This window comes from Sus scrofa, chromosome X (genome assembly GCF_000003025.6).
Source record: "Sus scrofa isolate TJ Tabasco breed Duroc chromosome X, Sscrofa11.1, whole genome shotgun sequence".
Lineage (NCBI taxonomy): Eukaryota > Metazoa > Chordata > Mammalia > Artiodactyla > Suidae > Sus > Sus scrofa.
The window spans coordinates 124939224-124951135 of NC_010461.5; the positions used below are offsets into that span (position 1 = coordinate 124939224).

At 56.6% G+C, this 11912-nt stretch overlaps 1 protein-coding gene across 2 annotated transcripts; it reads left to right on the forward strand.

Annotated features, from left to right (window-relative positions):
* On the forward strand, positions 813-7052 carry TAZ (tafazzin). 2 transcript variants are annotated; one of them, XM_021080761.1, is made up of 10 exons: positions 813-1270; positions 1443-1571; positions 2588-2633; positions 2895-2980; positions 4892-4972; positions 5071-5112; positions 5326-5388; positions 5512-5564; positions 5867-5944; positions 6063-7052. In XM_021080761.1, the coding sequence occupies exons 1-10, from the start codon at positions 1162-1164 to the stop codon at positions 6162-6164; spliced, it is 789 nt and encodes a 262-aa protein (XP_020936420.1). In that variant the 5' UTR covers positions 813-1161; the 3' UTR covers positions 6165-7052. The 2 variants fall into 2 exon arrangements, with proteins under 2 accessions (XP_020936420.1, XP_020936419.1); XM_021080760.1 differs by lacking the exon at positions 5512-5564.

Genomic DNA, 11912 nt, shown 5'->3' on the forward strand with positions numbered 1-11912 from the left:
CACTGCGCCACGACGGGAACTCCCTATATATATAAATTTCTTATTGCATGTTACATGCTGCGATATATTACATATTACATCATGTAGTAAATTATATTACATACATATATAGTACAATTCTGTAATATTGTTAATTATATAAAACTGTATGTAGGTGAGTATGTAAAATTATGTAATGTAATATATACAATATATAACATAACATTACATATGTTACAGAATATAAAATGCGGAGCTCCTGTTGTGGCTCAGGGGTAAGACCAACTAGTATCCATAGGGCCGCATGTTCCATTCTGGGTGCCGCTCAGTGGGTTAAGATCCGGCGGCGTTGCTGTGAGCTGCGGTGCAGGTTGCAGATGCAGCCAGTTGGGATCCCTCCATGCTGTGGCGGTCGTCTTGGCCAGCGGCTACAGCTCTGATTCGACCCCCAGCTTGGGAACTTCCACGTGCTCCCGGTGCAGCCCTAAAAAAAAAAAAAAAAAAAAAAAAAGACTATACACACACACACACACACACAATATTAGAAATACTTTAAAATGGTTAATTCCATCTTACATGAAATTAATGAAAACAAAGGTGGACAAAAACTAAAGTAAAAGTACTCTGCCAGCCCCGACCTTGAGCACAGCCCTCGCTGCCCACGCACGGGTACTTTACCTAAGATAAGGTAAAGCGCCAAAAGCCCTGCGCCGCGGGCTGGCGGCTTCGAACCCAGGTGGAGCTGGAGCTGGGCGGGGCCGGGGCGGGGCCACAAGGCCCTCGGGTCCGCCCCCGCTGCCGTCAAGCGGCCCGAGCGAGTTTTGCGACAGAGAGAGTACAGCTCGGCGGCGTCGCAGACTCGCTTTCCGGCGGGTGCGCGGGGCTCGGCGGCCTCCGCGGTCCGCGCGAGCGCTCCCGCCCGCTCCCTGTCTCCCGGTTCCGGGGCGGCTAGTCTGTGGCGAGAGAGTGGGGCCGGGCCCGCTTCTGGCCTGACCCAGGAGGTGACCTTGGTTGAGTCGCCTGTAGCGCCGAGCCGTGGCGCCCGTCTGTGGCGCGGGCCTGTCAGGGACCCGGCTCCCGAGCGGTTGAGGACACAGACCTCGAGCGGCCCCACGGGCTGCCCCGTGGCAGGGGGAGCGCCGGGCCTCTGGCGGGGGTGCTGGGAAATTCGGCCGGGGGGAGATGCCCCTCCATGTGAAATGGCCGTTCCCTGCGGTGCCGCCGCTCACCTGGACCCTGGCCAGCAGCGTCGTCATGGGCCTGGTGGGCACCTACAGCTGCTTCTGGACCAGTGAGTGGACCCAAAGCTGAGGCGGCAGGGTCGGTCACAGGTCTCCACGCCCAACGAGAATTGGGGTTCGGGGTTGGGGGCACTGGCGGGTGTGAGCTTGGCTGGGGTGGAGCCCTGGGCGCCCGGGAAGGGAGGCCAAGACCCCCACTCCCTTTCTCCCCCCCGCCCCCAGAGTACATGAACCACCTCACGGTCCACAACAAGGAGGTGCTGTACGACCTCATCGAAAACCGAGGCCCAGCCACACCCCTCATCACGGTCTCCAATCACCAGTCCTGCATGGATGACCCTCATCTCTGGGGTACACGGACCAGTGTGCTGGGCACGGGGAGGCAAGGAGAGAACCTGGGACAGGGCCGAACAGAAGCAGAACCAACCCGCTTCTCAATGGGCTCACCTGTTTCTGCCATGTCCTGCCCCAGGGGTGAAAGGTTGACTTGTGGCCCCTTTAGCATCTTCCTAGGGAGTGTGATTTGGAGAGAGCCTCAGAAATTTGGAGGGAATGAGGAAGTGTGGAAGTGACTGCAGAACAAGGTTTGCCAGCGCCTTTGCTCTGATGAATCAAGCCTGTGGAACCTTCCATTCTCTAAACGGTTGAGGGTTCCAAAGAGCCTGGGGGACAAATCTGAGGACCCCAGGGTGTCCCGTCAAGGAAGCGGTGGGCTAGGAGCTGGAAAACCTGTGTCCTGGTTCCAGGTTTGCCCCGGCTGGGTTTGTAACCTTCAGCCAGGCTCATGTGGGAGCCCAGTTCCCCACCTAGAAGTTCCTGTTCTGCCGACCTCACGGGGAGTTGCTTAGCTCCAGTAACCTAGATGGCTGGGTACAGGGTGCCCAGGGCTCCCACTGCTGAACTCTGGAGGTTAGACTGGGAGGGAGAGCTCAGGGCGAGCCATGAGGTCAAATGGGAGCCTTTCAGAGCTCACCCTTAACTAGTGAGTAGAGAATGGCCTGTAGGGTGCCACACGCAGCTCACAGGAGACCAGGAAGGAGACTTTAAGAGCCAGCCAGTAGCCCGGACCAGGGTGGTGGCAGTGGCAGTGGAGAAAGAAGTAGAAGAATAGGCAGCATCAAAATATACTGCGGAGGTAGGCAGACCAGATATGGTAACGAATAAGATCCAGGGAGTGGGAGAGAGGGAGGAGCCAGGGAGAACTTGGGGGTCCAGCCCAAGGTTCTGAAAGATGCCACTTTGGACCATGGGGAAGTGGTTGGACCACTGTCCTTGTCTCTCATCCCCTGAATCAGGGTGTGACAGAAGAGAGGCACTCCCAGGTACAAGGCAAGTTGCGGCATGAAGCCTTTCCTCTCCTTCTCTAGGGATCCTGAAACTCCGCCACATCTGGAACCTGAAGTTGATGCGTTGGTGAGGAGGCATGGGCCCCTCACGGTGGGCCCGGCAGGCCTCCCCCGTCTCTGCCCAGATTTGCCCTCCTCCTGCTCTGCCCAGGAGGCGGCATCCAGCAGTCCAGGCAGGGCCTGGGGTGGGGCCCCACAGGGCCTCCTGTGCCTCCATTCTGCGTTGTCGATGATGACGGCAGGCATCATGCTGGGGGGGAGGGCAGGGAAGCAGTGGGGGCTGGGGGTGGGGGGCGGGCAGGGGTGACCATGTTTGTCCCCGCTCCAGGACGCCCGCGGCTGCAGACATCTGCTTCACCAAGGAGCTACACTCCCACTTCTTCAGCCTGGGCAAGTGTGTGCCTGTGTGCCGGGGTGAGCTGCTCCTCTGGGAGGGGCTGGTGGGCCAGTGGTTGCAGGGAGGTGCCTCTGGGGGCTGCTCTGGCCTCGCTTGGGGCAGGGGGGCTGGTGGCCAGTGCCTCTGGCTCAGCATCACTGGGAGTAGAGGGACCCTGGTAGGACAGGCAGCTTGGGAGCAAAGGGGGCCAGGGGCCGCTGCATCGCTCGTCGCAGGCCCAGCTCCAACTCGGGGCAGGAGGGCTGGCGGTGGCTACTGGAGGAGTGAGTGATGGCTCCTTGGCGCGAGCTGGATTCTGTGCGACTTCCTGAGGGCTCTGTGGCCCTGGGAGTCTGCTCTAGTGTGAGACGTCGAGGCATTATCCGTGGTCTCTTCGCTTGAGGACATTGCTGAGAGAGTCACTGATGGCAGTGTGGTGTCATCAGTCTGTGGGGGCAGTGGCATGTGCCAGCGGCTGCGAGTATGAGGGACCAGACCAGCTTGTGGGGCGAGGGGTGTGACACTGAGTGCTTGCTCAGCCTCTCTCAGAGCCTCAGGAGGTAGGGGCCACTTTGACCTCCACTCTCCAGATAAAGGGGCTCAGAGGGATAAAACTGCTGGCCCCAGGTCACAGAGCAAGAGGTAGCAAAGCCAGGGTTCAACCCCACGTAGCTTTTTCCTCTGGGGAAGTAGGGTTTTTCCAGGCAGACTGTGGAAGGAAAGGCGTGTCCCAGCCACAGGGAGTGTGTGGCGGCCCTGGGGAGGTAAGTGATGAAGGTAGAAATGGAGGTTGCGGGCTAAAAGTGAAGGTTCTGGAATAATCACGTTAAGAATTTGGGCTCCAGAATTCCTGTCATGGTGCAGCAGAAACGAATCCGACTAGGAACCACGAGGTTGCGGGTTTGATCCCTGGCCTCACTCGGTTAAGGATCTGGCGTTGCCGTGAGCTGTGGTGTAGGTCACAGACATGGCTCAGATCTGGCTTTGCGATTCGACCCCTAGCCTGGGACCCTCCCTATGCCGTGGGAGCAGCCCTAGAAAAGGCCAAAAAAAAAAAAAAAGCCTCCTGTGACCTGGAGAAGCCATTTACCTGGCTCGATGGCCCCAGGAGCTGCAGGGGGAGGTGGGTGAAGCAGCAGGGGTGGCCACTCCTCCCAGAGGTTGGGTCAAGAGGGAGAAGCAAAAGGAGGAAGTGATGAGACGGTGTTAGAGGTCAAGCGAAATGTCTTGTTTCTGGTAAAGTAACCTCAAGTTATAAACAGGTTTCAAGTGAAAAGCTGCAGTGTTCACGTCTCCAGCGCCTCAGGCCTGCTGACTCCCTAGAGAGAGCTGCGTGGAACACTTTCTCTTTTCTTTAGAAATTTTTGTCTTTTTGTCCTTTAGGGCCGCATCTGCGGCATATGGAGGTTCCCAGGCTAGGGGGCGAATTGGAGCTGTAGCCACCGGCCTACACCACAGCCACAGCAACACGGGATCTGAGCCACGTCTGCAACCTACACCACAGTGGCAATGCTGGATTCTTAACGCACTGTGCTGGGCCTAGGATCGAACCTGCATCCTGGGGCTCCAGAGACACCGTTCATCCCCTTGCACCACAGTGGGAACTCATAAAATTTTTATTGAAGTGTAGCTCCTTTACAGTGTTGTGTTAATTTCTGCTTACAGCAAAGCGACTCAGTTATGCATGCACACACACGTGTGTGTGTGTATACGTGTATCTTCTTTTCATAGACGGTGATGCTTCCTTGCACGCCACAGGCACTTGGAGGGTGAGGATGTTATCGAACAGGATGGCAGGGGCCACGGGGCAGCCGGGGCTGAGCAGGCCCGAGAGAGCCAGGCCTCGGGTGCTGTTGGCGTGGCCCGCCTGGGGCGGGATGGAGGAAGCCCCTGAGCTGCTGCTTCCCTCCTCGGGAGGATGGAGACCCAAGGGAGACCTTCTCTCGCAGGGGACGGTGTCTACCAGAAGGGCATGGATTTCATCCTGGAGAAGCTCAACCACGGGGACTGGGTGCACATCTTCCCAGAAGGTCAGCTGGGCTGGCAGGGTCGTGACTCTTGGCAATGTGGGGGGCCTCTCGCCCCCACCCAGCGGCCCCAGGCCGCACCTCTGTCCTTTCTTCCACAGGGAAAGTGAACATGAGCTCCGAGTTCCTGCGCTTCAAGTGGGGTGAGAGCAGCGGGCGCCCCGGCTGGGTGGGACTGTGCGGGCGCACGGGCCACGGGTGTGTCGGCGGGTGTGTGGTGCCCAGGCGAGGGCTTGCCTGGCAGAGGGGCTGGCCCAGGGGAGCTGGTTTGAACTGGGCGAGGGCAGGAGTGGCCCTGGCTGCAGTCGGGCACTGTAGCCGGGCGAGAGCAACGTTTCTGCCTCGTCCCGGAGCAGGGATCGGACGCCTGATCGCCGAATGTCACCTCAATCCTGTCATCCTGCCGCTGTGGCACGTCGGTAAGCCTCCGTCTTGGGCTTCGCTGGGTGCAGCTGGGGGCTCCCTGGGTGGCAGGGCGAGGGGGCCCGGGCGGGTCTGCTCCGCCCCACGCCGCCTCCCGCCTTCTGTCTGCCGTGCTGCAGGGATGAACGACGTCCTGCCCAACTGCCCGCCCTACTTCCCCCGCTTTGGACAGGTGGGTAGGGCTGCCGACCTGCTCCGTCTGTCCGTCTGCCAGCTGGCCCCGACTCCCACTCAGCAGCGCTGAGGCCACGTTCGGGAAGGGCTGCAGCAGGGGGAGCTGAGTGAAGTGTAGACAGGGCTTCCGGGCACTAAGGCCGGGGCGGGGGCGTGGACCCCAGGACCGGGAGGGCCTTTGGGTGTCCCTGAGCCTGAGCACCTCGTTCTGAAGAGGGCGCGCTCCGGGAGTGAGGGCCAGGCCTCTGCGCTGGGCGCTCCCCTGCACCTGTCATCCGCGGGCGGCCGCTCTCCCCGCAGAAAATCACCGTGCTGATCGGAAGGCCCTTCAGCGCCCGGCCCGTGCTCGAGCGGCTCCGGGCAGAGAACACGTCTGCTGTGAGTTTCTCCCCAGGTGGTCCCAGAGCCGCCCGAGCCCATTCCAGTGCCCTGGCCTTCCAGAGTCCCTGGGCAGAGCTCCCTGAGGGCGGCCGCCAGCCCTGCTCCTCCTCCTCAGGTGGAGATGCGGAAAGCCCTGACGGACTTCATTCAGGAGGAGTTCCAGCGCCTGAAGACCCAGGCAGAGCAGCTGCACAACCACCTGCAGGCTGGCAGCTAGATGCCACCCTGCCCAGACCTGGCCTGCCTCCACTGGGATGGGAGGGGGGGCGGGGAAGAGGCAGCGCTGGGACCCAGCCTCAGCCGCTGGGCCCTTGGTGCCACCTTCAGCTTCTTGCCCCGCATGCAGCGGGGCTGGGGGACGGACGGATGCTTTGAGCTCAGATACAGTTTTTCGTTTGTTTATTTGGGTTTGTTGTTGGCTTTTTTTTTTTTTTTTTTTTTTTGGCTGTGCCCACAGCATGTGGAAGTTTCCAGGCCATGCCACAGCAGCGACCCAAGCCACTGCAGTGACAACACCGGATCCTTAACCACTGCGCCACAAGGGAACTGCTCAGATACAGTTCAGTAGGCAGATCTGTTCTGACCCTCGCCAGGTACCCTCTCCTAGCTGGAGCGCTTTCCAGCTCCTCTGTGGCTCTTCAGCTGAAGGAAAGGTCTCAGCTGCTCCTCCCCCTCGGCCATGGAGGGAGCAAGAAATGCGAGCGAGGCTCTCCTTCCTTCCTGCCTTCAACTTGTTCTCTCCCAGGGTTGCTGTCTGGAGGGAGGGTAGTTGAAGCGGGGCGGGTGGCCAGGCCAGGGCTTCGAGGAGGGGCCCACCAGGCCTGTGGCCTGGCTTCCGTCTGCCTGCCCTGAGCCAGGAGCGGCTCACCACTTCCTCAGGGACGGCTGTCAGCTACATCTGCCCTCTGCCCAGGCTCCCTGCCCGTTTCCAGAGGTGGAGCCCAGCCAGATGGAGCCCTGGCCCCTTGCCCCCATGCCGCGACCCAGCGACGTCTCTGTCCTTTCCACCCTCACCCCCCCCCCCGCCCCCGGCATCACTTGAGTCCCCTGGAACCTGGGTTTTCATGTTTTATAAACAATAAAGCCACTGTGTTGTGCTCTTTTACTTCTGGCCTCTCTGTAGGGGTGGGGGTGGCAAGTGACCTGCTGGACAGGAAGCCTGGGTCCTTAGAGCTCTGGGCACACCAAGGGAACTTGAGCAGGTGGGCTCTCAGTGTACCAGTCCCTTGAGACTTAAGTCCCTGTCTATGATCCCCTATAACAACCTTGCAAAGGTAGAGTCAATCTCATCTGCAAAGGATGCAGAAGGAGGTTACTGGACTTGCTCCAAACCCGAAGTTCACGAGGTAGGGAGAGGCAAGTAGCGCCCCCGCCCCCCACCCCGGGCTACTTCCCACGCCGGAGGAGGGCTCTGAAGATCCCAGGGAGCCGCCCTGAGCAGCAGGTGTTATGATGGGAGCGGGGAAGGGACATCTTGATTGAATTTGGGAATCTGGGTTGGAGCAAAGGCGGATCCAGACTGGTGGCATTCCTGGCGGAAGTCAAAGCAAATCCTCTCTAGAGAAAACGGAGCTCGGTTTAGGGCTCCAGTTTGTCCACAGATTAAGATCAACCACAAAGACAGAAGGATCACCAAACAGGAGTTCCCTGTGGTGCATTGGGTTAAAGACCTGGCATTATCAATGCAGCGGCTCAGGCCACCGCAGTGGCTTGGGTTCAGTCCCTGGCCCAGGAACCTCCACATGACGCAGGCACAGCCCAAAGAAAAAGATCACCAAACAGGGAAAGAAATGAAGCACTGTGCTTATGTCCCTTTAGGGCCACACTGCAGCATATGGTAGCTCTGAGGCTAGGGGTCGCATTGGAGCTGTAGCCACAGCAACTTGGGATCCCAGCCAGTCACATCGGTGACCTACGACACCACAGCCCACAGCAACGCCGGATCCTTAACCCACTGAGTGAGGCCAGGGATCGAACCTGCAACCTCATGGTTCCTAGTCAGACTCGTTTCCGCTGCACCACGACGGGAACTCCTCCAAGGTTTTTTTTAAATTTTTTTTTCTTTGTCTGTGCCCAAAGCACATGAAAGTTCCCGGGCCAGGGTCTGAACACACGCCACAACAGCAACTCAAGGTGCGGTGGTGACAATGCTGAATCCTGCGCCACAAAAGAACTCCTCAAAAGTTTTTTTTAAAATGACTAGAAGAGGCATTCCCCGGTGGCTGGGTGGGTTAAGGATCTGATGTCGTCACCGCTGTGCCTCTGGTTACAGCTGTGGTACGGGTTCAATCCCTGGCCCAGGCACTTTCACATGCCATGGGTATGGCCAAAAAAAAAAGGAAATTTTACCACATTAAAATTAAGACTTTCTGGGAGTTCCCATTGTGGCTCAGTGGGTTAAGAACCTAACATAGTGTCCATGAGGATGTAGGTTTGATCCCTGGCCTCACACAGTGGGTTAGGGATCCAGCATTCTAGGTCAAAGATGTGGCAGCTCCAATTTGACCCCCAGCCCAGGAACTTCCATATGCTGCAGGTGTGGCTGTAAAAAGAAAACAAAAATTAAAACATTCTGTTCATCAGAAGACATCATTAAGAGAGTGCAAAAGGGGGGTTCTCTTTTGGGGCAGCAGGCTAAGGATGGGGTGTTGTCACTGCTGTGGCATGGGTTTGATCTCTGGCCTGGGAACTTCCACAGGCTAAGAGCACAGCCAGGAAAAAAAAAGTGCAAAGGGAAGCTACAGAGTGGAAGAGATTTGTCCCGCACCTAAGCAGTGCAGAGCTCACGCCCAGAATAAAGAACTCCTATAAATCTGTAAGCGAGACGAACAATCCTGTAGAGAAAGGGGAAGATGGATGCAAGCAGGCATCTCACGGAAGAGGAAGCACAGATGGCAGAGCCGAAAATATATACACTCTGTGAGTTTCCTGTAACTGTAGTAACACAGTGTCAGAAAATGGGAGTTTAGAACAACAGATTTGTTTCTCTCGCATTCAGCTGCCAGCCTACACCACAGCCACAGCAACGCTGGATCCTTAACCCCCTGAGCGTAGGCCAGGGATCAGACCTGCGTGCTCATGGAGACAAGTCGGGTTCATTACCACTCTGAGCTACGACGGGAACTCCTGCAGGCAGATTCTTAACCCACTGCACCACAGCAGCACCTCCATCTTTTCCTCTTCTTAGAAGGATATCAGTCACTGGATTAGGGCTTGTAATTCCAGCATGATTTCATCTTTTTTTTTTTTTTCTTTTTAGGGCCACACCTGCGGCATATGGAGGTTCCCAGGCTAGGGGTCTCATCAGAGTTCCAGTTGCTGGCCTACACCACAGCCACAGCCACGCCACATCCGAGCCGCGTCTGCAACCTACACCACAGCTCACAGCAACGCCGGATCCTTCACCCATGGAGCGAGGCCAGGGATCAAACCCGCAACCTCATGGTTTCTAGTCCAATTCATTTCTGCTGCGACACGACGGGAATTCTGCATGACTTCATCTTAACTAATTGTGCTTGCAAAGACCCTTCTGCCAAATAAAACCACATTCTGAGGTTCCAGGGAGACATGAATTGGGGAGCCACTATTCAACCCTGTGCATGTGCTCTATGAGCTGGTGTACACACCTATGTGCCCAGAAGACACAAACCCAGTTGTTTGCAGCACCATCAGCCACATTTGCCAAAGTGGGAAACCACTCCCATGTCCCTCGGCAGGAGGAGGGCTCGATGACCGGCAGAGCACCTATGTCCAGCGGAAGAGCAGCAATGTTGCTATGACGCAATGACTCACATTCACGTCCCATTTTTTTTTTGATAGGCAGGAAGTAGATTAAGATAGGATGCTTCTGAGGGATACAAGCGGGCAGGCAAGGAGACTCTGCCTGGAGGATTAGGTGGGCTCACTTTTATTTATTTATTTATTTATATTTTGGTTTTTAGGGCCACACCTGCACCACATGGAGGTTCCCAGGCTAGGGGTCTAATCGGAGCTCCAGCTACCGGCCTACGACAGCCACAGCAATGCCAGATCTGAGTCGCATGTGTGACCTACACCACAGCTCACAGCCACACCAGATCCGCAACCCACTGATCGAGGCCAGAGGTTCCTCCGCTAAGGATGGGAAGGAAGAGAGCAGCACGACCACACTTTCCAGAGTCTTTGCCTTCAAACTTTATTTAAATGGCGCGGTTTGGGTTCCTATTCGTCCATGGCCACCAGCCCCCCCCGCCCCCAGCGCCCCCCCCGTCACTCTGTGTCACTGCTCTTCTGGTCCCCAGGGCCTCTGTCCTTTCCCTTGACAGCTTTCACTCGTGTTGCACGGGTATGGAACTTCCCTCTCAAAATGTGTCCCTTGCCAGGTCTGTCCTATGCTGTGATGCCATGTTTGGGGGTCCTTGTTTTATTCCCCGAGGCGCCATCTAGGATTTAGATGAGTGACAGAAGGAATGACAGACGGAGGGAATGCTACCGAGCCCGGGGGCAGCGAGCAAGGGCAAGGGCAAGCCCAGGGGGGGAAGGACGGGAGTGCTTGGGGGAGTGGTCTTTCCTTCCCGCGCCCACCAACTGCCCCGGCTCGGACTCCTCTCTTTGAGTGCTCCCAGACCCCTGCCCCCACCCTGCCATCCTGCTGCCGGGGGGAACCTCAGTCCCACACCAATGCCTCCCTTCTTCAGCTCGACTGCCACTGTCCTCATCCAAGCCACATTTGTGACAACCGTGACTATGATGTCGTTAGCAGTTTCTCTGACAGACGGAGGTGATCAGTGGTCCGTCAGCTACGTGGACCTGGCGGGGAGTCACGGTGTACCGGGTGGGGTGGCTCCCAGAAGAGCCCCCTTCTCGGGTGCTGTCCTGCGCTGAGTCGAGGGTTCTGCATGCAGACGGAATTCTGCTGATGAGATGCTATTTGGGGGGAAAGGGAGGTGGTAGCAGTTGTCCCAGGGTCTGGTCAGAAGTGACCAAAGTTTTGCAACTACAAATGGTGCTGCGATGGATCTCGTTGGATTTATTTGCATCTTGTGCTCAGCTGAGGTGTTTTTTAGGGCCGCACCCGTGGCATATGGAGGTTCCCAGGCTAGGGGTCGAATCGGAGCTGTAGCTGCCGGTCTACACCACAGCTCACGGCGACACCGGATCCTTAACCCACTGAGCAAGGCCAGGGATCGAACCCGAAACCTCATGGTTCCTCGTCGGATTCGTTAATCACTGTGCCACGGCCACAGGGGAACTCCAGAACTTTCCCTCTTCTTATAAGGACACCAGTCATTGGATTTAGCCCCCGCCCAGCATGACCTCATCTTGATCACACCTGCAGAGATCCTATTTCCAAATCATGCAACATTTACCAGTTCTGGATAGACAATGATTTTAGGGGGACACGATTCAACCCAGTACAGGCAGAATGGTCAAAAAAACTTACAGTGAGGAAGTTCCCTGGTGGCGCAGTGGGTTAAGGATCAGGTGTTGCCACAGCTGTGGCAGAGGTCACAACTGCAGCTCAGGTTTGATCCCCGGCCCAGGAACTTCCATAGGCCACAACCGAGGCCAATAACAAAAACCACCAAAAACCCCTTTCAGTGAACACCCATGTACTCACCCCTAGATTCTGTCATTAGCATTTTACTATCGTTGCTTTATCACACACCTCTCTGTACTTGAACTGCTCTCCGCTTTATTTTTGGTATGTTTCAAACTAAGTTGCAAACATCAGTTCACTGCCTCCTAAGTAAATCCGTGTACATATCCTTCATGAAAATTCAATATTTGGTTTTAGTTACTGGGGTTTTTTCTTTGTTTCTAATGGTCATCGATCTGAGAAATCGAAAATTGCACAGAGGGAGTTTCTGTTGCGGTGCAGCAGAAACAAATCCAACTAGTATCCATGAAGATGTGGGTTCGATCCCTGGCCTCACTCAGTGGGTTAAGGATCCGGTGTCACTGTGAGCTGTGGTGCAGGTTGCAG